The sequence below is a fragment of the Empidonax traillii genome, unplaced genomic scaffold (assembly GCF_003031625.1).
Source record: "Empidonax traillii isolate 1590-97213 ecotype Southwest subspecies unplaced genomic scaffold, ASM303162v1 scaffold24:size2376012, whole genome shotgun sequence".
NCBI lineage: Eukaryota > Metazoa > Chordata > Aves > Passeriformes > Tyrannidae > Empidonax > Empidonax traillii.
Genome location: NW_020955217.1, coordinates 493,982 through 521,464, shown reverse-complemented (window position 1 = coordinate 521,464; position 27,483 = coordinate 493,982). Strand labels below are relative to the sequence as shown.

The 27,483-nt window shown below is 40.9% G+C and overlaps 1 protein-coding gene and 1 long non-coding RNA gene across 6 annotated transcripts in view; both read right to left on the bottom strand.

Moving 5' to 3' along the window:
- Positions 1–27,483, bottom strand: part of PHACTR2 (phosphatase and actin regulator 2) — a 129,017-nt gene that overhangs the window by 40,826 nt on the left and 60,708 nt on the right. For all 5 annotated transcript variants that reach the window (XM_027904474.1, XM_027904499.1, XM_027904509.1 and 2 more), the window contains exon 2: positions 1,521–1,688. In XM_027904474.1, the coding sequence (XP_027760275.1) occupies positions 1,521–1,688 (168 nt within the window). The remainder of the gene's footprint in view (positions 1–1,520; positions 1,689–27,483) is intronic.
- On the bottom strand, positions 13,598–15,823 carry LOC114068437. Its single transcript, XR_003573601.1, has 3 exons — positions 15,734–15,823; positions 14,341–14,442; positions 13,598–13,854 (listed from the first exon to the last, which is right to left on the bottom strand). It is a non-coding gene; the product is annotated as an uncharacterized LOC114068437 (long non-coding RNA).

The following is a 27,483-nucleotide window of genomic DNA, read 5'->3' as shown; positions in this document are numbered from 1 at the left end:
CCCATCCCCTCAAAAGAGACTGCTTAGTGACGTTCAGCAGCTACAAACCTCAGGCAGTCTTAAAACCTATTCTCTGACTCAGAGTGCTGTGAGATTCTGGATATTTTCCAGTATTTAGTTTTGGTCTTCTAAGAGAAGCTTGAGATAATTCCACTTATTAATTTTTCTCTGACCTAGTAAGAGCTAAAATTGCCTTCTGCTCCCTGTCTGCATATACTCTTGCAGTGAAGCTTTGAAGTGGCATCTACTTTGTGCCAAGACACAAACTGCTGCTTTCCTTTCCTTCACACCAAAACACTGCAGAGAAGAGAAACCCTTGAGATGATATTATTTTCTGTTTAGTTTTACTTAATTTTGAAAGCCCTCTAGGCAAAAAGCATAAAACCGATACCCAGAGAACAGACTTTCTGAGATGAAGCATGGAAAGTATGTTGATAAAAGAAAAAATTCCAACTATCATTCCCACATCAGCACAGATACTAACATCTAACATCTTAACCTCCATTCTTTTTTGATGTTTGTGGTATTTGCTGTTTATGAACATCTTTCAGTTGCTCATAAGACAAAAAGCACTCCATGGTACATGGCCTGGCAAGGCTGTGGCAAGAACCTATTTTAAAAAGCCTATTGAAAACCCCAGAGAAAGCTGTAAGAGTTCTTTGCAACAGCCCATATTCTGTCTTAGAAGAAAACTCATTCTTCAGCTGCATACAGATTTACCAAGTTGTGGCCCTTTTAAGAGAACAGGCAATAAATGAGGATCATCATGCTCTCTCCCATGGTCTCAGGCCAGGAAATGGGCTTCCTGCATGTAAGATGCACACACACATACACACAGTCCCCCTTTGGTAATGTAAATACATCTCTGATCGAGTAGTCTGAGGAAGAGGATATCCTGTAGAATTTTTATTTTGTATGGATGTCTTCCCATTTCTTTCTCAAGTCAAATAAGCAAGTTTCTTCTCCTGTGTCAGTAAGCACACAACAAGGGACAACTTGCCATGTAAATGCGTCATCTCAGCCTCCACTGGTCCTCGGTCTATTTCCTCAAGAAACACAGGGAAAACTAATTTTTTCCTCACTGAAATTATCATTGGAGGCAGGATGAATGCAATCCAAACTACTTTTCATTTTAAATTCCAGCCTCACATGGAGCACATACACAAACAAAAGTGACCCCACACACAGCTTAAAAGCAAATTACTATCTTGAGGGACCACACCATCATAAAAAAGACCAGCAAATTAAGTACTAGCAAGTAACTAAGGAGGCACTTTTGAAAATGTTGATCTTAATTTCTTTGTGCTTAATTTCCTCCTTCTGTAAGAGAAATAGGAACACATATTTTGCCTTGGTATTATAAGAATGTGTCATTCTTGTAAGACTGCCAAGGATCAAACTGTTCTTCTATACGTAAAATACCATGCCTAAATAATCCCTGCCATCTAACAAGCTCAAAGAGCTCTGCAAAATCATCATAACATTTCCTACTATTTGCCACCAAAGGGCCATAGACATACCTGCTGACGTTTCTCTGAATTTGTCACTTGTCTTCTTCTTCCGCCATTTCCAAGGTTTAAAGATTTTGCCAATGTTGGAGAGTTTGCCCTTCCTCTTGAAGGGGGGAGTTTGGGATCCTGGGGCTGGTCCTTCCGAGTTAGCAATTGAAGCCTTGTCCAAACCATCAACTGTATAAAGAAGAGAAGTAAAGGTAATTGAAGGATGGAAAACAAAATGGTACCCAAGAGCTAAACACCACCACTGTCAGATTGCAGCAAGCTGTGTGTGTATCTGTGTGGCTTTTTTCCTGTTCTGGAAGTGAGCCAAGGGGCATCTGATCTCAGTCTGTGGTCACCAGCCAGTCCCCACCCCAGCTTGCCCTGGGCTTCACTGCTTCTCAGCATCTCAGTTGCAGCTGTCCAGAACTTGCTTCTCATGATGCGCATCTAGCATATTTGCACAGTCCTGTGCTTTTCCATCACTACTGGAGAATTTCTTTCAACATGTATTTGGGTGACTTTCTCCCTGTCCTCAGTAAAGTTGAATAACTAGCTGTCATCATATAGAAAACAAAACCCTTGTAATGTGAAAACACTAACTATTTTTTGGGTGAAACGATTCCTTTCCTAAACAAGCTCTAAAGTTAGCTGTTCTGGCAGTGGAATGGAAACAGGTCTGTTTGATATCCCTGATAATCACTCATTCACAGTGCAGCCTGCCATGAGTCAGGCTTCTTATTAACAAAATGTATTTAACAATAAGCTTTTGAACCGTAGACAGAATTTAAAGAAGGATTACTTTTCTGCAAAAACATATTGACTGATATAAAAGCCAATATTTATCATCAATGGTTGTAACATCAAGTTTTGTGAACCAAATTAAGACTCACTGCACAATATGCCATAGTATACAGTTAAAATAAATTTCCTGGAAATTTCTGAGACATCTACTATCATTTATTTCTATTTAAGAACTAAGGTTTCTTAGAGCTTTCCATTTGTAGTCCTGCAAAGACTTCAAACGTCCTGAATTTTACTCATGTGAGCACTGAAGTAAGTGCAATTACTTACAGACATAAAATTAATAATGGGCTTAACGGTTTGTGGCATACAGGCACTGTAATTGCTTTCATTCATCTAAACATTCTAATTATAGCCAATTCAGAACAGAGTTGATGCTACTCTGAACAGTAGTAATGATAATCATAGATCATTAAATCAGAAATTCTACTGAAAGAAAGAAGTATCACTGTTCCCATTTTACAGATGGAAAATATGAGGCACAGAATTGTTAAGTGCTTAATTCTATGTTTGCCAAATGGCTTCCTGAATCCTGGTCCTGTGTCCTAGCTGCTAAAAAGATATATATTCAGCCACATAACATCATGGTGCAATCACATTCTGTTTCTAAGACAAATGGCATTTAATGAATCCTATATTTGTCCTAGGCTTTAGATTGATCCAGGATGCTAAAAAAAAAAAAAAAAAAATCTTTTCTGTGAGAAAGCTGATGTAATGCAAACAGAGTCCAAGGAACTTTATTTCCAGTGTTTTGAAACAAAGTATGGGAAAAAAGATCCATTGTATAACTTCATTGAAGTCTACAAAGTTAAAACCAGAGATAAATTTGTATGAGAACGATAGCACTTAAATCAATAAATCCAAACAAGTTATGTCATAAAATTTAGTAAATTCTGTACTGCCTGAGAGACGGAAAACTTCTCCAGGACATATTACTGTTAGTCAGATACAACATCGTTTAAAGCTTTTCTTTGTTTGCTTTGGGTATTGTCTGGTCCATAACATGGAGATCAGATAGAAGAAAGGCACGCAAATGGACTTTGAATGTAAGCCACTAAGAACGTGCTAAGAACTTGGCTATGTCTACCCCTTGCAGGAGTACAAAATCCCAGCTTCCTCACTTGTGTGCCCTAGACAACAAGTCAATCTTTAGGGTGATGTAAGCTAAAACTCCCTTAAAATAAACCAGCTGCCCCCTACACACCCCGAGAGGCCAGGCAAGAGGTGAGGGATGAGGAGAACACCAAAGCTAGTGAGCAGCTCTGTAGAGAGACGCAAAAGACAGCAGAAGGAGCCCTGCAGGGTTGCCTTACCTGAAATTAGGGATTGCACTTTTGTCTGGGCTTACAGACACTGTCTATGGAGTGCAGTCCCCTGTGGAATACAGAAACTCTGCTGGAAACTGTGGATCTAAGGGAGAAGTACATTTACTTGAAGGGTACTCACAAAGACAAGAGAGCAAAATTTATCTTGGCAATTCCAGTTGACATAAGAAGGAACAAGGGCCACAGCTTGCAACTAGGAAAAGTCAGGTGAGAGGTAAGAAAAACACTTTCAGGAGGTGGGTGGTACAGAACTGGAACAGGTCCTGGGAGGCTTTAAAGGCTCAGCCAGGCAACCTTCTAAAGTTCTTTCTGGGGCTGACCTCACCTACTCTTAGGAACAGTCCTGCTCTGAGGGAGGGCCTGGACCAAGTGACCTCCTGAGGTCCCTCCCATGAGTGCTAAGGGATGCAGACAGACATGATTTCTCAGTGAAATCCACACTGGTAAATCCAAACAATCAAAAGTGAAGTGGTGAAGAAAAGAGACTAGGATCTGCAGGCTGTAGAGTTCTGTCCTGGGACAGCAGCCAAGCATTATGTCACTGGCAGAAGCAGTCCATCAGCTCAGCAGAGTGAGAGGCTACCCACCCCTTGAGGCAGCAGGACAAAACCCATGTTCTTGTCTCCAATAGCTTAAAAAGGCTGGGCTACTGGTGTGAAGAGCCTGTATCCTGGTGACAGACAGCACAGTCTTACAAACATTGTAACACTGATATTTTCAAATCCTTCTGAGTCATGGAGTGCACTGTATTGCAGGTCACAAAAGCCTCAGCTAGATTTCTTCCTCTTATGTCTACCAACAGAAATGGAGGAGGATTAGGGCTCCAATAGCTCCCCACAGAGAGATATGTATTTGCATGAGTCCCTGTTCTGCCCTCTGCTGAAAACATAACTCCAAAATAATGATACTAGCTACAGAAATCTGTCTGCTTCAAATGAGCTAAGACGTGAAACTCATGGAGAATAATTCTGTTTAGGAAGACTGAAACTTTTGAAAACAGACTTCAACATTAACTCCTTCTGACAATAAAAGATGAGGAGTTGAGTTATAAACCAAGTTCAACAAATGCTCACAATTGGGAATTTACTGATCTACTGGCACCTTGTACCATTTCTTTCATTTGAAAAAAAGGACCCAAATATGTATTTGGTAAGGAGGAATAAGCATAGCCAAGTATCACAGTCTGATTTTAGAAATAATGTAAGATAAAGTAACATTTCTAGGAAAAAGAACTTGTTTATATTCAAAAGCACATATATTACATGTATTACAAATGTATTCACAAGGTAACACATTTTAATAATTATTAAGCTATTAAGAAAAGAACCCACAATTTCAGCAATAATGTTTCAGGGCATTTATGGAAAAATCTTTACAAAAGCTATTGCTCCTCTTCTTTGAAACACTCAGCAGGAAACTGATGTTTAAGATTTACCCTATTTGCTTTATAGGTCAATATTCTTCATTATTAAGTTAGACATTAGGACTTTTGACTATACTACCAACATCATTTATCCACTCCTTTGCCCTAAGTGAAGATTTTACAGCTGAAGGATACAATGTGTACATAAGGATAAGAAGACGTACATGAATCATGTATGTTGACATCACACAAAGAGGAGATCTTGTTGTAAAAGACCAACAACAATGGTAACGGAGGCACTGCAAAGCCAAATCACACTGCATGAGCCACGAGTTAGATGATTAGTTTAATTAGATTATTCTTGTCATAAAGACTCTTTAGATCCTGGAGTAAAAAACACTTAGGACTACATAGAAGAAAAGAAATAGGACAGAATTTAGGTATGTATGTTAGAAGTTTTGCTATTAGGAGTCTGAGAAATTCTGATCAGATGATCCCTGACTCTGAAGGTACAGGTGACATTAAGACTATCTGAAGTCTCTGCTTCTCTCTATGCAAACAGCATCCCACACTGAAATTACACAGCAAAGTGGTTTTGGTGATGAAGGCAGCCTGGGAAGTTTCTTTCTCCACACTTTCCTTCCTGACCCTAAAAAAAACATGCTGTCCCTTCAGTTGTAAAAATACAGCTGTTCATTGGGCTTCATAGCAAGTAGATCTCTGAATTATCGAGACCAAAAACACCTCCCCCTTTCCTTTTTTAAAAGGTTTTTTTAAATCTGGGCTGTTTCAGTGATTGAGTCTTCAGGACAGTCCTACAAACACTTGCAGTGTCAGGGTTGGGCGAGGAGCCGTGGCACAGGGTGGGAGCTGGGAACTGGACTGGGCAGACAGCCTAAAGAAGCTCTGCCGTTGCAATCAGGGTAGCAGAACATTCCAGCCATGGACCCAACAGTGCTGCACAGCCTGGCATGTGCTTGAACCTGGACGAGCCCACAAAATAAAGTATGCTTTTGCCCTAGAGCATTCACAGGGTAGGTGGAAGACTTGGGGTTTTCCCCCTTCCTGAATAAATAGTGTTGAAATGTATTACCCTTCACTTGAATCTGAATACTAAACCCAAAAAGTATTACAGGATTGTAATGCTATTAAACCTTCTGAACAATTACTCAGAAGTATTTTTCCTTTCTTCTGTCTCTCCACTCCTCTCTCCAGCACCCTTCTACAGAACTGATCTAATCCTGCTGGAGCACTGGGAATATACATTTAAGGGATTCTTTCTTACATCAAGGTTGCTAAGTACAAGACAGTACTAGAAGAGCTACAAGTTCTCTTTCCCCTCTGTACCACACCTTTCATGCTGCATTTCCTTCTTCCACCCACATCTCCCAAGGCTCACCCACCTGCACTGCAATTCCTCTCTGGATCTTTGTCATACAGCAAGGTATAGAATGGCCAGATGAAGGAAAGGTCTGCCTCCAGCCTCTCCTCCTCCCCATCGCTGGACAATACAACCAAGAGGGTAAAAGGAACAGAGTCAAGTGCTTCACCTTTATCAAAGCACAAAGGTAGCACTGGCACCTAATACTTTCACTGGTTCTCTTGCAGTATTACTATGGTATCACCACACCACCCTTAAAGTGTGTGAGGAAAACCTTTTTGTCCTGTCAGAATGCAGGTGACTCAAGGTATTGCCACATTTAACCATAAAAGAATTGAGAAATGCAACAGAAGATGCCAGTTAAAGGCTACCTTATGTGTGGATTTGGATCTGATTTCTGTGCTTATTAACTACCAGTTAGCTCGTACAGTTATTTTTTTCTATTCCTTTCAGTGCACCTTGCTGCCTTGCAGGGGTACACTACAAAAGTCATCTTGGTTTATTGAGACCTCAAAACCTCTTCTTATAGCGCTATGATATTCTATACATTCTTGCCAAAGAGCTCAGAGTTGGAAGTCGTGGTTTTTATGCCAGCAAAATCAACATGTTTATGCAGCTGCATATTATCCCCAGTTAGCAACAAGAACAATAAGTCATCAACTTGCTATAGAGCACGATAAGCTGCTTATTCTTGGAACTTACTGACAAAATTCAAGATACTGCATAGTAAAATGTTTGACGTGGTCATTAAAAATCAGAAGTCATTCTGACACTAAAAATGACATTTTCAGTATGGATCTCAAATTCTGTAATGTTCTACCTATTTTTCCTGACCAGAACCACAGAAAGATGGGTCTTTTTTCTTTTTCTCATTTTTGTTTTGTGGTTTGGGTTTTTTTTTTGATTTCATGTTTTGGGTTGTTTTTTTTAAAATCCATTTGGAAGGGAAAAAATGCAGCTAATTCCCAGTGGATAAACTGGCAAATGGAAGAGCTATAATCTACCTCTGAGCAGCACAATGAATTGGCATCTGCAAGCTTGTGCCTTGCCATACATCTGGAGTTTAACTTTGGAGAAACTGTCATGAGCTAATTGACTTGTGTTTTAATTAAATGAAAGGAAAAAGCTGAAGTTCAAATGTAGGAGGCCGAATGGGAGTTTCCATATGGAACTGACAATATCGCAAAATGTTAATTGGACCTCCTGCTGGCAATGAGCTAAACAGGCTGGAAAGAGGCTACTTCGTAGGGATGCTGGCTGCTGCCCTGAAACAGCCAGAGGTAATCCTCCTGCAAAAACTACAGCAGGGATGGATATGACTGCCTGCATACCTCCAGGTTTCTACAAGGATACACACACAAATGCCTTTTGGGTTGTTGGAGTCACACTTGGATCAACAGTGCCAAATATTCCAGAAAGAGCTTTGGGAGCCCAAGCCCTGTAACTCCCATATCTCCACAAGCAAAACGTTACCTCGCTGCAGAAAGTCAAACACTGCAAGGGTGAAAAATTCATCTCATATTCTGTTCTGCCCTCTGATGAGCCCCTACCTAAACTCCATTTAAAAAAACTTAAAAAAGGGTACTTCTAAGGGAATGAGGGAAGCCTGTGCTTCTCCTGAAAAAAATAGCATGGATGCCCAGGGGTCTACGTTTCAGACAAAAAGCAACGTGGCTCAGGGGGATGCTCAGTCACACTGTCCTCTTCTACAGTGTGCAGAGAAAGAATATGACCAGAATCCCAAACAATGACGCATTTATTCTAGTTCTCACTCTCTCACCTGCACACCTGGGATTAACTGGCTCAAGGTCTGGAAAAGCTTATTTAGCTATCTGTCTCTTAGGCAGGATGCCCTAGCCCTGCAAGACACTAACCTCCAGCAATCAAGCAAGTGATCTTACCTTGGCCCTCCCACTACTTTACACAAGACACAGGACCTAAAACAGTGTTAACTTTAGGGCTTGAGACATGCTTGTTTGCATCAATGGGGTAAAGCACAAAGAACCTCTTTGCTTTAGAGTTATCTTAAGTGTTGCTCTTTTTTTTTTTTTTTCCTACTACAACAACCACATCAACTTAAGTGCTGTTGGGCGCTTTGTCAAGTTACAGGCTATCACATTAGTTACCACATGTTGTCTCTTGCTAATGCAACCCAAATGCAGATAACACACTTGTAACATGCAGCTTCACTGTTACTTCACAGTTTTCACTCCCACTGGGTTAATTCTAAAGAAAATTTTAAAAAGCAAAGTTAGGGTTGTAGAGCACTCTGTAGAGACACTGGAAATGCCACAGGCAATACAGTCAGTCAGGGCTATCCAGCCTTACTAAATTACACTTTTCATGCAGGAACCTGTGCAGAGCTCTTTTCTGCTCCACCTACATTGGCATGCGAGCTGGGCGGGTTCTACAGTGCATTAAGCACTGCAGTTATATCACCTCTCTTCTCATCTGCTTTTTTGTGTCAAAACACATTAGGGATTCCCTTCAGGTCTGAATAAAATTAAGGGCATGACCTTATGTCTGCAATATGCCCACAAGCATGTGTTTGTAAATTAATTATTTAGATTTTGGCATCATGCAGGCCTTATTAGAACACCTACACAACTTCCTCCTCTTCAATGAAACATTTAACTTCCATCCTTTTAGCTTTCTACGGAAGAGGTAAGCAAATGCTCAGCCATCCTGTTATACAGGTATGAAAGTGATCTGTCCAAAAATCTTCTTGCTACCTCCTCTCTAACCCTGAACACAGCTGGCTCCAACCAGAGGGAAAGGGATCATAGGTTTAATGCAGGCTGCTTATTTCTTTTTTTCTCAACCCCAATACTTGAGCAAAAAGCAGCAAATGGAAAGTTTCCAGACAGTTACATTTTCCAGATATATGAAACATCAGGCCAAAGGTCAAAGTAACTCCTCCACAAAAACAGGGACAAAAAAAATCCAGGCACAGTAACAGATGTGGAAGGACAGAAAAAACAAAAAGCAATATAAATAAAAGAGCAACCAAACTACTTTGCACAGCTGAGCATTGAAAATGAATGCTTCTCTGTTATTAAGGGATAATGTAATATTAAGGGATATATCTCCTTGGAGTACAATAGCATGTATTTTCATTTATAGTTTATTTATTTTATTTTTTTTTATAATTTTGTAATTTCACCTAAAAGTAAGCTGCATGAATGCATTTATTAAGTTCTGTATCGATATATTCACTGACTAAAGGACCCAGTTGCTAATCCTCCTCTGATGCCTTTCAGACACCCCTCCAACATAGCTGGAAAGATGGGAGGCATTTGCCTGCAGATCCCTGGCTATGTCCCCAGAAGCCATTGCCACTACTGACGGAGGCAGCATGCAGGTATAGTTTTATAGAGATGCTGCCCACACAAGTGGGCTTCCAGTCATCTCAACCTGTGTTTTCACACCACCATGGTGGAAATATCAGCTGAACCACCAACCATGCTGGTAACCATTTGTAAGGCTGCACCTTATCACCGCAGAGAGGCAAAAGAAAAAACGCCTTTTGCCTGGGCTTTTAAAACTGAGTTGGGTCCTTCTACTGACATCAGTGTCAGACAAATGAATTTGCTGACCAGACTGGGCTGGATAGTGTGCCACTGAGCTGGGGCAGGAAGAGAACAGGAGTGAACGGGAGAGAAGTCTCCGAAGAGAGGGAAAGATTTCTGCTAGGAAGTGATTACCCAAGCTCACCACCAGTGGGTGCAAGAGCTGCTCCGACCCCTTCACCATATCCAGTGCTACAGCAATAACCACGTGAAGTGCTAACATCATCAGCTATTTTCCTCTCCAACAGGATGGGAAGGAGGTACACATCTCCCCATCCCATCCTATCCCACTCCATCTCATTCCAGACTACCCAGCACCCTTGCTAAATACAATTCTGTATGAGCATTACAGGTGTTTTCACCCTTATTATTACTATCTTGAACCAAATCTTTCGCAATTAACATGTTTACGCATCTGAAAGCAGGTTTGGTTTTGTGAACTCCCATCCCAATGCTTCCCTTCTCTTAAGTACTATGACAAGGAGCTCCTGACGTACAAACAACAGAATGTTTATGTACCCAAAACCTTAGGAGTAATTTGATCAGTCATGTAATTAAATCCCTGGGACAGGACAGCCCAGAGCTCACTGTGCTGCCTTTGAAGAGCAACATTTTCTTCTACACTGGCACCACTTCAACACCTTTTTTCTAGTACAGGAAACAGCATATTGCACTTGTCCAAATGTGTGTAAGTCAAACCCAAAGCAAACAGTCTCTTTTTATGACCTCCTTGGCCTCAGAACCCCACCAGGGAGGTCAAGGCTTTTTAAACCCAACCAGCAAATTTCTGATTGTTGCTGTCATTGCAAATGTTTGTACAGGCTTTTAGCTCTGCTGCCTCTGTAGAGAAAATTGTTTATTTTAAAGTTCAGTTTTTAGCTGCCTTTAAAATGTTTGCCTTTGTTGCTAGATACCAGCTTTGGTAAACAATAATAATAAAACTCCAAGATGCTCAGAAGAACCTATTAATGATTAAATACAGTTCCTCTCAGTCAAAAAGCCAATTTGCCAACTCTAAAACCACAGCCTGTAAAAATCATTCATATCATTCTGTGCCTATAATATCACAATTCTGAATACACTCTAAGTCATCTTCTTTGCTATAAAGAAATGGGAGTTGCCAAGTTGCAGCTGACTTTTATTCCGCATCATATTTCATTGCCCTCTCCGTCCCCAGCCACACTGCAAACAGCTGTTTTATTCCCTGTATCTTGTTCTTTACTAAGGCCAAGGTGGGGAAAATCAGGCACAAGCTGACATATTTGACACCCCAGCTGCCCTTCCTTTTCCAATTTAAACTTGGACACTCAGGGGCAAGTAAAAGGACAGGTCTGTGTGCGAAGTGATGGGATTCGATTATACTTTAAAAACCAGTGTGGTCCCTTTCCTACACAATCAAAAAACAGTAATTCCATCATGCAAGCTGATGGCACCATAAATCACTACAGCAAAACCCAGCGGAACTGTAGTACCATCTTCATATAGGCTTGAAGGCTGTATTCATACATGTTTTGGACTTCAATTTTTCCATAAAATCAGTGTTTATGGAAGTGATGCACTGCTAAACAAATAACTTTAGTTGGAATAAATTACAAATGAAAATTGTTGCCCTTCAGCTCATTGCACTGGGATGCCGTGTTGGAGCCTGCCCTGTTCACAGCGCACCCCAAGGGTGCAGATGTTGGTGGAGGTAGGATTTGAAACTAGGATCCCACTTCCATGTGGGAGAGCCAGCAGTGCTCTCCTTCTAGGTCCAGGCACCAGCTCAGGACTAAGCAAAGCATGAAATTCTCCTGGGAGGGAAAAGGGCTAAACAAAGGGGTTTGTTGAGGATTTAGATGGGGAGATGTCATCTTGTTGTCAGACAAAGCACTGAGAATACGCTCTGCTCTCCCAGCAGATTCTTTTCTGAGGGGAAAACAACTACTCTGTAAGAGCATCATCAACATTAGGTACATAATTGATACCTTCATTTCCCCATTTGCTTGTTTCATGCTGTATTTGAGGTTCCCACTTCTCCTTGCTTTGTGTTAATAATGAATGACTGTATTATCGTGGTGCTTAAGAGGGCTGACCATAGATCAGGACCTCTTTGTAACAAGAGCTGTACCAACAAAAACCAGAAAGACCATTCTTGCTTCAGTTCTAAGTATAAAATGAAAGAGAACAGCTTGAACAACAGATTTCTGATTTTCACTGCCACCTGCTCAGCTGTTGCATTTTTAAAATTTTTTAGCTATCCACACGTCCCTGTGATTTTGTTTGCAGCATGTCCCTTTCTAACTTCCTCTCTCATTCAGACACTGACATTAAGCCATCATAAAATATATCTTTGTTGTCTGTAGGGTAAAATAAAGCACCAACTTGAACTTTAATGTGCCAGTTTAAACTGAATTGTTTTAGCTGGAGTTGGATGAACACCCCTTAAGCTGGAAAGCAATGAACAACAGAAAAAATACCAGACTCCATCTCCTCCCCACCAATGTGTTTCAGCGCTACACTATCACAGGGCCTAACAATATTCATTCAGTACTTCTATTCAGCACACATGTAAGGGTTCACACACAATAAGAGTTTCTAAAGGTGCCAGAGGAGATGCCTGTTCACCTGATGGGGAAAATCCAAGACTACCCAATTATGCCAGCACACACCACTGCACTGCCATCCATTGTGGTTCTAAGTGCACTGTAGCCCAGTGAGAAATTTTAAGCCTCCAGTTACTATTAAGATGCTTTCAGGATGACTGTCAATCAGACAATATATTGATTTGTTTACTTTTTACAAAACCCAACACAAACAACAAGAATAATTTAGCCTATTTTAGCCAGATTATTGCTGACATTGGTCAGTCCCACAGTATGGAATGACACACTTCACTACATTTTGTGTTTCCTTTAAGACTGTCTTTAAACCCTTAAAAAAAATTAGTTTTCATTAAAAAAATCTTTTTATTATTCCTCATTACTTTAGAGGTAAACCAGGCTACATGACTCTTGAGTAATTACAAGCCAGCATACAAACATAAACACTGACATGCATGACTTTAAAAACTGAATGAAATTGAAGCCTTTCTTGCAATTATTAGGATTTCATTAATTTTATGATTACTAAAATACGTGGTATTTTTACGAGTACCATGACCTTGTTGATACAGGTGAATTGAACACAAAAGCTTAATATTCAGCCATGTGCTTAGAAGTGCCACAATAACTTGATTAAAATAAAAAAGGTGGTGCAGAAAACCTGAATATGACTGGCAAGCCCTGGAGCTATTGCTAGCAACTCCAAGCAGCATTGGAAATTCAAAACCCTCCTAAGTAAAGTGTGTACAGCATCAGTTTTCACCAAATTCATCTTTGGCATTATTTAAGCTCTGTAAAGTTTTCTTTTTTAAACTACTACCAAATGTTTTCCTAGAGAGGGAACATTATGTGACTGAGTGCTCCCATGCTTCCAGCGGTCCCTGGGAAAAGCGAGCCACTTCTTAGGAAAGCCCACAGGAATACTTCAGAAATTCCTGCTGGCAGTTTCTGCCTGTCCCAACTGTTTCTCATCCTCTTATCCTGGGCTTTCTGCAACTTGCACAGCAACTGATGCATCCAACAAGGGAGACAAAGGGCTATTTATATGCTTATTTAATAATGAATCAATGTGTGGACATAGTCTCCCACAAAGTAACGAGCAAACAGTGCTTCCACTGGTGATACTTCTACAGGGGTTTTTCTCTGAGGGTTTGCCCAGAAGTGGGCAGCCCATCCTGGCAGCCAGGGTTTGCTTGGGTCCCTGCTCTTCCCGCTCGGGGGCCCCCAAAATGGCATCGCTGCAGGGATCCAAGGAGGAAAAGGAAAGCAGAGATCTCACAGATGATGGATGATCTTGTCTGCATGATGGTGGGCGCAGAGGGAATACTGGAGCCCTGGGTTGGCAAACAGGAGTCAAACTCAGTCTCTGTGCCCTTCTTCAAGGCACATGCCAGTGCTACTCTGACATCATGGTTTGAAGCCCGTTCAGCTCCAATCTCAAGTGAAGAAGCAGAGTGCCCTCCTGCAATCCCCAGCAATTTACCTCCCCCAGAAAATACCTCCTGAAAAATTCTCTTTGTCATACTGAGCAAAGGTTAATAATTATTCTTTCAAAGAGTGCCTTCAAGCAGCTCACAAACAAATGATGGCAACTTTGCCAAACTCAGGGGAGCGGTTTTGACATTTTGTAAATGAAAAGAAGTGATAAAGGGTTCAGTCATTTTTCTTGCCTTGAAAAAGGTTTGTAATTTCCCTTAAACCTCCCTCCCACTCTTGCTAGCATTCAAATACTTGGCACACATATTCAACGTTTTTAGACCCTATGTTCACTTTTCACTCTAGCTGCATGCTGAAGTCTCGGAGAGAGTGATAATTCTCACCCCAGAAGAGACCCAAAGAATGGACCAGTGCATTACACTACACAGCTCCTTGCCCTGGACAGGCACTGCCTTTCACAGGCTGTGCTCACAGGAGGGAAAAACCTGAAATCATGATGAAACATACAGAGGACACAATAAGCAAAACAGAAGATTTCTGTATTTGGTAAGATATTTTCTGCATATCAATACAAAAGCATAATACAAGGAATGAACAATTTTCTTGTTCCAGAAGGAATAAAATTAAACTAAATCAAGTGTTAACTGACTCTTTTTTTAAACTCCTGTATAGGATTAGGAATAACATACTAAACTTGAACAGCATAGGTATGCAAGATGTATCTAACTCAGTTCTTTTTATAAACTTTATGACATTTCACGCACTTATGAATAGTGATCATTAGGAACCAGTTGTATAAGAATTTTCATTTAAACCAAAACTCTTCAGTTTCCTGTTTGTGAACATGTATATCACCCATATCAACAGGGCTGTAGGCAGTCCTGGCATTTTAAAGGCTGCTCTATAGTGTTTGGATGGGCATCAACATAAGGAGGAGCAGCCTGGTCAAGCGTCCAGCTGGTGATCCACTTCAAATTAGCCCTTGACAAAGCAGTTTGGCAATGCTGAAGCAGCCAACTAGAGGGAAGGGTCCATGGATTATGTCAAAGTCCCAGGTGAAATGTGATCCTATTTCTGGTAACACCAGCTCTGAAGAGAATGAAGAACCTTCTGATGTCACCTTAAAGCTTCCAATCCAAACAGCTCCATCACTAACACTGCCTTCCCACTTCAGTCAGCCTCTATGCTAACTTTAAACTTCTTTTAAACCACTAGGGATGCAAAGGTTTGAGTGGACTTTTAATTATCTTTCATTCCAACACAGACTTCTATATTATAATTGAATTTTGTGAGAAGTTTAGCTTTGAGAAAAACTAAGGAGAAAAAATAATGAATAACAAAGAAAGAAAAAAAAAGGATTAGTATAGCACATATATTTTCTTCATGCTTCAAAGCAAAACAAGACTATATCTTAATTTGCTCATGCGCTAGAAATACCACGGTTTATCACTAATACTACACACTTTTACAAAGACCAGTGCTGGAGCAAGGGCCATCATAAGAACAGGAGCCAGTGGCTAGGAATGCCCCCTGGCAGGGGCATAGAGCTGACCCAGGTGCACAGTTCCCTGCCACAGCAGTGGCACCATCCTGGGCTGAGCACCTGCTCCCCAAGGAGGCATATGAGCACAGAAAAACACAAATACAAAATATTAAGTGGCTCTTTTTATTTGTGCAGAGGAAAGTGCCTCATTATTGTAATACTCTGGAGTAAACATCCCTAACACTGGATTTAGAAAGGACCTTTGACTCCATATAATGTTTTAATAAACTCACCTATTTCACAACTAAAACAAGCCAGAGCTTAAAACCCAGAGCTAAATGTACAGTGCTAGAATACTGTCCTTGGTGTTTTTTGGTGAAGCTGTTGAAAAATATGTAACCTTGATTTTATATGGAGTCATAGTACTTTTTTGGGTGTATCTGGATGTTGTTTTTGTAAGTACAAAGCTACCTGCTGGTAGGAACAGGTGAGTAATTAGTGAAAATGCTGGAAGGACTATAACTGGAAAACATTATGTATGTTTTTCTGCAAGGAAAAGTTCTCATCAGTAATTTCACTGACATGCATTTGAATGCAGGTGGCTCTCATTTCAGGCAAATACCAAAACACTGAAGGAAGTGCAGGGCTATATCCACAAAACTGAAGGATCCTGTTTACTTCTTTCAGCACCTACTCAGAACTGGGGAGGTCCAGAGCATGTCCCTGCTCTTGAAGGGACTCAACCTACCCCAGATCCTAAACCTACCTTATTCTGCAACCAGGGAGCTCTGGGGGGCATTGATCCACCTCTCACCTTCTCTGTTGTCCAACGACTTCATGTTCTCATCCTCCAATTTTAACTGACACAACAAATATTTTGAAAAATTGTCACAGTTTTCTTGTGCTACAGAAATTTACAGCAAAATATAACATAACCCATAATCTGATGCTAAAAACTTTTGCAAGTGTATGTGACCCCACACATATGGGACCTCAGCCATAATTCTTGGGTTAGAAAAAAAAACATACCTGTAAATTTGTCAGAAAAAAAGCCACCAATATGATACCAACAATAACTGCATTGAGATAAACTAATGGTTGGCTTTCTCACTTAACTTCATAGCAAGCTACTGGGGCTAGAGAAGGCTATTGAAAGTCCTCATAAAAGACTTGTCATTTTGTTACCCATCTCCTTGAAGGGTCATCTCTTGCACAATGTCGGCATTATCCTAATTTCCCTTCCTTCTCTCTCACCCTAAACATGGTCCTTATATCTCATCCTGCAAGAAAGACATTTTTTGATTTGCCTCAAAACTTCTACCACTTCACAGGTTAAAAAAATAAAATAGAAAAAGCCAAAAATGGTAGGTGCAAAGGTTGAATTATAAAGAAATACACAAACTATTGCAAAATAAACCTCTCTACATTTATAGTTTTCCCTGTGTTGACATCTGGATGTGCAAGTAATCACTCAAATCAGAAAGAATGGGCTCCATGCTGGTATTTTTTTAATGAGATTGAACTGCCTAGTCTTTGCTTTTAGGAAATGCCTAATTTAATTAGCAGTGCTGCATCTGTTCTTCCTTTCTTCTCCCCTCAATCTTACATGGAATTTCCTGCATAAAGAATAAAAAAATAAAACTGAAAGGAAGAAACCTCTGGGCCCATATATACAGAGGATGTATAAATTCTTAAGGGATTAAAAAAACTCATCTGTGCCACCAGACAACTCCCTGCTGGCAAAGGGACACTGGTCTCAGTTCTGCCCTGCTGGTATACATTCCCAAAACAAGCCTTCAGGGAAAAAATCAGGTTGCCAAATATGCTAACCAATAGCATACCCACCCAGGGACTTGCCAGGGTGTAATGACGTTATCTGCTAAACCACAGGCAGACAGGGGCTGAGGAGGCTGCTGCCCTGCAAAAACCAAAAACACTGCTGTGGCAGTGGGATAACTCACTAGCTGTTTTCAGCTGATTCCTTCACCACGGTGAACTCACTTAACAAAGCATTTGCATTTTAATTGTTTTTTTTGGTTCATCTCATCTTCTGGTGATGTTTCTCTTCTGTGGCTGAGGAAACCCTGAACGCACTGCAGGCTGAGCAACAGAGAGAGAGAGGTTTTCTCTACAAAGAGATCCTCTATGGACAGCTGGTGGAAAGGCACAAGCACAAAGATTCTCAGTTTGACTTCGATCATTTGTGCTCCCTTAAGTTCTTGGTCTATGGCTTTCAGGTCTGACGTGCTCCATCTGTAGCAAGGTGGGGGAATAACAATATTTAATTATCACAAAAGACCCATCTTCAGGGCTGATTAATGCTCATGGAATAATTCACAGTTAGGAGACATGAGCCCTTCCAGATCATGCCAGAGTGATTATCTGTGGCCTTCATTCTTACATGCCAACAGATTTTGCCAATTTTGTGCTGCAGCAGCTGGGAAAGGCTCACAGCTCTGCAGGGCTGAGCTGAGGTGGGGTAACTTCTGTCCAAGGGAAGGTGTTTATTTTCAGCCACTGCAGTCATTTCCAAACTAATAACTGATCTATGCAGTAGATACAAGATGCAGTGCTAGATAAATTTTGCATCCAGCTTCTCCTGATAACTAGAGAAGCCCCAAACTTCTGTTAATGGTTTAAAATGTATTGAAAATAACGCTTAGCTTTTGGATACCTTCTAGTGGCCTAAACCTGTATTTTTTTCATCATTCACAGATATCAACTACAAAGGTACACTCTTTTTTCCTCTTCTTCTCCTTCAAAAATACACAGTCCTAGAGATCCAGTACTGACATTAAATACTTTTTTTCTTTAACACATTTTTTATCATACATTTCAAACTAAGCTACAGAGTTTTCAGGTGTGTAAAATGTTTCAGAAACACACCATTTGTCTTGCTGGATCTGGCTAAAACACACCCTCCTCCTCTTCTCCCCCCCCCCTTGTCTCTGGTAGCAGGAGGAGAAGTGCTGGCAGGAGTTAAGAGCGAGGTGTTGCTGTTAAGTGTCCAAGATACTTGTGTTTTCAGTTTAAGATTTCTGTGAACACCCCTGTGCTTTTCCAACACAAACTTTCTTCCTCACTTCAGAATCATGTTCTCTCTGTAACATGACACAGTTACATGACAGTATTGTCCAACAAAAGGTTTTAAAAGTAGAGTGTCATAGTCAAGTAATTTCTGCAATGCTTTGTAGTTAATATCTTTCTTTTTCCCACTGGTTCATTACGTTCTCCTCCAGCTAAAGTATACACTATTTCTGCTTGGTCCTCATCCAGCTCTTGGGAAGCTGGCTTTATCCATAGTCTTAGTTGCCTCCTTTATTGTTCACTCCCTTGCACAGACAGTGTCTTTTATGTCTCACCATCGGGCCTTACATATTTCTTCCATACCCTATTTCTATGTGTCAAAAGCAGCAGTATTTAAGTAAGAATCAATAACAGCATCATTTTTCCAAGAAATCAAACTTGGTGTCTTCTTATGAGAGTCAGACTAGCCTTCTAAAACTTTTCTTCAAGAATGTAAGCACAGGAACTAGTCTGCAATTAGTGCAATCGTTTTAAATCACATATGGATTGTTAACACAATTATTAATACTAATATTTTCCTTCTATCAATCACCTGGACAATTCATGAGAATAGGAGAATCATGCACAGTGGTATAATGTGTAGGGCAGGAAAACCACTACACCCTTCTCCGTATCAACATAAGAGGGGCCAGATTAGCAGTGCACTAGAACACTACTTCACATTTTCAGAACAAGAATATTCTTAGCATCTGTGCCAAAACCAACACTTCCTTCCCCTCAGAAATGTAATAAATCTACAAAACTCCAAGAAACAAACCAATAATCTTCAGACACATTGAATGAATTTACAGGGAAGGAAATGCACAGCCAGTATTGAATTATTAACAATGAAATAAATTATAAAACATTATAAATGTGCAATTTAGGCACATCCAATTTCTTTTCAATTAACAGTTGTTTGGTTTTTTTTCCTCATAAGACTGCTAGTATCTAAAAATCATTTCCCACCAGCTTGCAGTGACTTTAGGTTGTAATGTGACTCAAATTATTTGATTGCATCCCACTAAATCTGTTCCATAAGCATGCAGTGAGAGTGTCATTTCTTTGTTGACTCATCCAGGGTCTTGGAATGACCCTGGGATGGGTCATTTTTCTTGGGAAAAAAAGACAGCAAAAAAAAGCCCACAGAAGATTAGTTTTCAGCCTGGGTGACTTTATCTTGCTTGTTGTGACATAAATGCTTCAAGTAAGTTGATCTCTGGGGGTTATAAACAAGGAGAACAATTGGAAGAAGAGTCACAAACCCGACCCTCCCTTGCTATTCACAGTCATACCACATTTTTAACTCAGGATGCTGCTGTGTGAGTGAACTTCACTGGCTTGGTGCCCAAGCACTTGAAATCTCTGTGTGCCCCTTCAACGCTGGAGGTGAGAGATCTACAAGCCACACTTGTAGGCTCACAAGGGCCTTAGGGGCAAACACTGGCTAGGAGTATGTGGGCATCTCACTCCCTACAGTCTGCAAAAGCTGACTTGGGACACAGACAGATGTAGCCTAGGGCTACAAAACTGGGGCTCTTCCATGAACTGCTGCTATTCCTTTAGGCACCCGTGCAACAACACACACTGACTTATATTGGTAACAGGGATACATCAGCAGAGGCTGCAGTCTGCTGAGGATGTAGACACAGACACTGGCACATGGTGCTGGTTTCCCAGCTCCTGGTTTGAGAAGGAAGATCACTGGTGCACCTGACTGCAGCAGGCTGTGTTGAACTGCAAAGCCTGGCTCTTACAATCACAGAATGTTCTGTGTTGGAAGGGATCATCTAGTTCTAACCCCTCTGCCATGGGCAGGGAACCTTCCAAATTCTGGCTTCCAGGCTCCCCCTGCTGTAGTTTATTTTGTCAACACATCATCCTCTCCAGTGCCAGCCTGTCCTCTAATGAAGTTTCCTGGGTATTCAGACCAAATTTCACTCATGACAAGTGTCATTTCACTTAGTTCATCTGACTACTAAACAGAACTTGTTACTTTCTGTTGCCTCTCCTTGCCCTACAGCCACGCAGGCAGAAGGCATGAAGAGTCTTGTCTTCCTCGTTAGAAAAGGTTAAGCAAAATGACAATAATTTTAGTGGGCAGTGTTGCAAACCCCAGAAATAAAACCCTGATAAATCCCCTGTCAAGAGTTAACTTTCTGAGCTGAGGCTTCAAGCAATAAAGAAAAATTCTTAAGCTTAAAAAAGAGTCCCCGTGGGTCTCTAAGTCTTGTCAGCAATGTTTTAAGCTGAAAATGTAAGTTGTATTATAGCAGTGAAAACATCAAGTTTCATGGTGTATCATAGTTATTCTAATAGTGCAAATCACCTAGTTAGCTTAAATCAGTAAATATTAGAGATTGTCTCTATTTTTCAGGAATTATCTCTAGACTATAAACTATGTGACTGGTTTACACAAGAAGTAATAGCCCAGGCTTTAAAGCCCAATCAACATCTAAGGCCTCTACACATTCTTGGACTTTTACTGGGCAATACATTAAAACATTCACATTCAGAAAATACAAAAAGAAATAAATAACACTGAAATTATGATGGTCCATCTACCTGATGAGGATTTGCTGACAGTTTGGGTAGATGGTCAGAGTGAAGACATCTTGGAACACTAGTAAAAAAAGCACATTCTCAGGGGTGAGGAATGCAGGCTGATCTTTGGAAACAGAACTGGTTTTGCTCACATGGTTTCAAATGTTAGGACAGCTGTATCACTGTCTAACTCCACTAGGCAAAACATCACTCCAATTCATATGAAACCAGTGCAGGAATGAGAGAACAAAAATGCAACACAGGTCTTTTCATATAAAACTTCATTTCCATAAAGATACCATTGACACAGGTGTGGTATTAACACTCTGATCTGTCAATTAACAAGTATTATCACAGTTTTACAGTATTATTATAATATTATTATTGTATAGTTTCATTTTATTTGCATGCAACCTGACAGCATACACTAGACTTCCATATAATGATGGAGTAACCATAGATCCTCATTTCTCCCTCGCTTTTGCCCACTTGCACTGATCATCACAGCTGTACAAAGCAGTGAGAGAACACAAAGGTAAATAAGACTTTCCCTTTGGACAGAGAGTTTCTTTCCAAGGGCCCAAAAACCAAGTCAAAGACAGAAGAAATTCATATTCCTATGCAGTGACTTTGTATCAAGCCTTGCAAGAAACTCAGGTCTTCAGTCAAATTTCCTAATAATGAGCCACTATAAGATTAACAGAGGTAATTGCATGGTCTGTGCTGACTGCTATTCCAAACGATTCTGTGGACTGCAAACAGGCAAGGTTAAATTGATTCATGTATTGTAATACTTAAATCCAGAAAAAAATGGGGAAAAAAAACCCAAAAGTGAGAAGAGAGGACATGCAGCACTGTCACTGATGTGATTCTGGTTAAAGATAATGAGAAGAAAAAAATCCATCTTCACACTCTGCATCACCTGGATGTTCATAGTGACTTTCCTACCTAGTTCCTACTGAACCCTTTCAATTATAGGACACCATAGGAAATGGCACAGCCTGGACCCCACTGTGATCTTACATTTGTCCAAAAATTCACTTGACAGTCTAGAGGTTGTAGAGTTCACATACAAAGCAATATAAATTACTCAGTGTCATGCTTTGCCTTTGATTTTATTTTGGGGGCATGAAATAAAATAATAAACTAACCCCCTCACTATCTGCCTACTTTCCCTGCTCATGGTTTGTACTCACGGTTTCCTTCTCAGTTTTGCACATATTTTACACATCAGTGTCTTCATGTGGCTTGAACCCAGACCTGACTGAAAGCTTCCCATTAGCCCTGGCAAAACTGAATATGGGCAGCTCAGGGACACAGATAAAACCAAACTGTCTACTTCCCTGACACACACCTATATCCTGGCTGCTGTCTCAGCAGGAGCACCAGAAGCCAGCCTCACTCTCTGGGATCTGCTGGGGGCAAAATAGAACAGAACCACCGTTGCCTGTTACTAGAAACAGCAAACTAACTTTTTTCCTATGCCTAGTACTGGCCCTACTAGAATGAAAATCCTTTTATATTAGAAGAACAACAGGATCAGAAATTCCCCTTGTGTCAATGAGAGAAGGCAATGAATGGACACTTCAGAAATTACTTCTCCATATGGGACTGAACGGCAGCTGGTTGGGGTATTTCTGTATATCAAATATTTTTCAAGCCACTGTTACAATTTAAATACAATGGGCAGAAATAAGTTCTGGAAGTAGGCTATTTGCTGAAGTATTTTTTAAAATCTATCAGTGATTGACCCAAGACATTAAGTTCACTTACTGTTATGTTTTAAAACAATAAACTGAAGTGAAAAAGAAATCCAGCACTGATTCACAAGTATTTTTCAGCAATGTTGTATTTTTTTAAATCTCAAAAAGCATCAGTGTCCAAAATGAATAAAGGACAACTTTAAGGAAAAACATAAAAAGAAATATATAAACATCTAAGTCTTTTCTACTTTTAACAGGCTGGACAGAGATATGGCTCAAACACTGATGAGGACATGGGAGCTCTTTGGTTTCCTCCTGGCTGTGCTTTAGGTGCTGTCCTGCCTCCTTGTCATAAGTTTTCCCATTTAAAACAAGGAATAATATAAAAAGGACTGGAAAGCATTTTGAAATATGTACCAGAAAACACCACCTAAGAACAAGGCCATATTACTCAGGAGCAGTAAGAAAGCCAAGAAAGAGGATCTAGAAAGGAAGGACAACTGATCCAAGGGGTGGCTGAGACCCAGTGGTGTGGGATCAGTTGTCAGTGGGGCTTAGCACACAGGGCTCAGCATGAAACAAGATATTCCATGAGCTTTTCGTCTGGGGGAAGTATCGGGGTGGTCATCTGAGAAGACAAACCCCACACAAACCCAGGCAGCTGGCAGGACTCTGCCACCCTACCCATGATGACTTCCTGGGAGCCAACTCTCATTCTCCTCCTGGCAGATGAGGAAGCTGATGATTAACACTGGGAACAGGTGATTAACAGCTACCAAACATCAGCACGTAAAGATACCCCGGTCGGCATGCCTGACATGAAAGGGCACATACCCTGGCAGCTAAATTAGAAGAATTTCTGGTCATCCTTGAAGTGGCATCAGAGTGAGAAGAGGTGAGACACCGACCTGGAACCTGTTGAGCACTACACCTTTATTTTCACACACATGCCGTGCTGGTGGTGTGGCTGGTTCCCTGTGTCCTTATGAGACCTGCATTCTGGGCCGTGCCTGGTGCAGGCTCAGGTTGCAGCCTCCCTTGCAGTGAACTATTGCCACAGCTGAGGAGCTCTGGCCGGGCCAGCAGCAACTGCTGCAGCCGAGGGGGCCCTGCTCTGCTCTGGTAGATCACCGAGTACACAGCAGCACACACATTTTATATTTTATAAACATTTTTTAATACTTTAAACTGTGCACAATTTTTTGTCTATAATTCTATAATTGTCTAAAAAGTGATTAATTCCACACGCTCACACTCAGACCCTCATCAACAGGACAAATCAGATTCATAGTGTGGGGAGCTGAAACCTACACCTTCAGCAGTTGCCATTACTTTTCACAGAAACTTCTCAAGAAAGATAAGCATCAACTTTTAAAAAGAGCTCTTGCAATTCCCACTAGTAGCAGGCAAATCTGTGGTTACCCATTCTGTCTGAAAACATGGGCGTTTTATGCCCTTGACTAGGTATCCAAAATATCCACTCTATCAGCCTGAAGTCTGGGACAAACTGCATACTTAACCCAAATTCTGGAGCTGTTACAATTGTAGCCCCATCTGACAATATGGCAGGGTGAAAAAAGTGTTTCCCAAAAACTGAAAAGCCTTGGATGTAAATTTAGTAGCAAGTGAAAACAATACACCTTTACATTGTACTTATAACTCTTGCATAACTTACAAAAGCACAAAAAGGGTAGAAAAAAGGAATAGGATTCCCCATGAAATATTATGAGGGTTCAGCCTCAAAGGCCCCGACCAATTTAAATCTTAGGGAAAAAAATACAGAAGTTGAGACTCTCTGCCTAGAATGTCCTTTGTAGCTGTGGACGAGTCATTTAGGGCTTCACATCAAATGGGACTTGACAGTTCAGCTCAACAGCTCTGCTTTCCATTCTTTGAAGTGCACCAAAATCTGAAATGGCCAGCTGAAAGGTGTGTTGTGAGTAGCTCACTGCACCTGTAAATGCTTTGAAATGTCCTCTTGTAAAGTACAATGACATAAAGGTTGCTCCACCTTTGAAAGTAAAAGTAGCTGGAAGAGAAAAATCAATTTCCTTTTAAAACTCTTTAGAATTATTACTGTAAGGGCTTTTCTGCACATTCAGATTCATAGTGGATTGAGTTAAGATGAGGATTTAAATCTATGGCTGAGTATCTCAATGTCCAGCTCCTCAGGTACAAGGGGGCTTGCCCCGTAACAGCACTCTCAGTAAGGCTCACAAGTAGCTACTAATGAATGGAATAACTTCACTTTACTAGACAAATCCTGGAATTGCTGAACTGCTAACCAATTAGTTTGTTTACCAACACCTAGAACTGCTGAAACAAATATTAGTTTTCCATTTCATTTCAGGACTACGACAAAGTTGGCCAGTTAAGGAAATTACAATTCCTCTGCACAAACACAGGTGAAGCTGCTATTTCCTTGTCCATGAGCAGGAAATCCCACAAAGCCAAGAGAGATGAAAAAGAGCAGTCTGAGAAACATGTTCACTTCTGACCTATGAGAATCATTTCACCGAGCGCCAAGGTCAACAAACAACAGGATCCTTCCAGTGACTGCTTTCATCTCAAGGGGGGAGCTGGATGGGAAATGGTTTTTCTGTGCTGTTGAAGTACATTTTCATGCCCACAAAAAGAACTTTGGGTCTGTAGAAGGATGAAACACAAGCCTGACAGTCTGTAATCTGTTTCTGCAAAATGTATATGACAGAATGAACTCCCATTCACAGATTACGTTCTTAGCACAGGACATCAGCACAGGGATTTGACCCCAGTCTTCAACTGGCCCTGATGAGCATCCTGATCATCAGGGCAAGAGTTTCCCGAGACCTTCCCCCTTTGCAACTTGTCCTTCCCCTCTTCTTGTGCTTCTAACTTCATGCTGAGCTGCCTGACCTCTTCCCAGGAACACTGATAGGTCTGTTTTTACTGGAAATGTCTTTCTTGACAAGCATCGCTATTCAAGAAGAAACAAAAATCTTTCATCACCTAACTAGTTTTTCTTTGAAATGTTACCTTCCCAACACACTGGTCATGCCTCCATTTGAGGACTTTGGTGCTTCTCATAGTGTGGCTGGTACTGAACTACCCAAGAGCAAATCCAAAAGGAAAAAAAAAGACTGAAAAAAGCGTATAGCTCTGCTGTCCTTTGATAAACTGTAGATCAGAAAACAGAAGTGATAGCTTTTGCACATGATGGCTGATAACTCCCAAAAGCACTGAACTCCAGCCAGTGAATGGAGAGAGAGCACACTAATCAAGTCCTGCCAGGCATGGGAAAATCAGAGAAGAGGAAGGAAAATGAACAAGGACAATACGTGCTCCTCCTTATCCATGTATCTATACTGTCTTTGCAAGCTCCTCTTGCAATTGCTCTTTGTTCACATTTTCTAACCACGGCAAATAATAAACAAGCTTTTAAAAATTTAACTAAATTACTGAAAAGCTGTAACTGAAGAGGAGCAAAAGCTGCCTTTGGACATCCACCAGGCAATCCAAGAACTGCTTTGCTGCCCATCTAACACTCACTGTTATGGGAGATGATTAAAGCCCCGATCCTCCTGTCCAAAACAATTCAACACCCACTCAAGTACAACTGATGGCAAACTCTAGCAAGACAGCATTGCTAACTAAAGTTCCAGTGGGTACGAAAAACTGATTCTTCCTCTCTTTATAGGCATGCTAATCCATCTGGTATGAGTCCATGTTTGCCCAGTTGAGAACGACTGCCCTTAACCCAATGGGAAAGTGACATTAGGACCTTGATCTGTTGATGTACTTCAGTATATATTTCCAAGACTAAAATCTTTCATTTAAAGGAAATCTTAATAAAAACCCTGCGGGACGCTGGCTGGGGTCCATCCTGACTATTGCAGTATGCAGATATTTTATTCTCTTCTAACACATTATGACTTCCAGGAAAAATCTTTTACTTCAGTTTTCTACATCAAACCATGTTCACTTTACCAGTCCATCCAAAGTGCCCATGGTGATTTACTAGTGGTTCCTTGCCCTGCACCCAGGTGAAGTCTGCAGGGATCACAGGGCGGGGTCTGAGCCCTTGCAGGCTGGCATGTCTGGGGGAAAAAAGGGAGCGAACAGGCAAGCAACTTCTCACAGCTGCTTTTGTGTGGCTCACTGAGGATCTGAATGCACTATTGATTCCTTAGGACTAAAACAGATTTGTAGCCCCTGCGTGTGCAAGACAGATATCTCCTTCAACTCTAATCTCGAGCAGCTGTCAAAGCCTTAGATGGCTTGTAGCTGGCTGGCATGCCAAAATCAACGAAGATTTTAGGCCTGCTTGCCGAAGGGGCAACGTGTGAAATAGAAACCAATGGAAAGTCATTCTCCTGCCCTGATCACAGCTGGACAGGGCTTCCTAAATTTTGCAATGTATCAAGTGCCCACACCACACCAAAACAGACTAGAGAAAACAAACGATTGCACCCCCAAGAATCCATGCCACCCAGAAATCCACCTGCCCCTATGGCTTCTTGCTGATGATATACCCTCCCAACAATTTCAATGGGGCTCAAAGCGCTGTGGGATTACTCTTCTGTGGAACCTCCTGGAAAGCACTACCACTACCACTGTCTCAACATAAAGTGATGTGCTGTTAAAATGGAAGTCACCAGAATTTACTTGGCAGTAGTGAGGTAGCACCATGGTAACTTACATCTTCAGATAGCAGTCTCTTACTGCTCCTAGTTGAAAATTTTGGTTTCAGT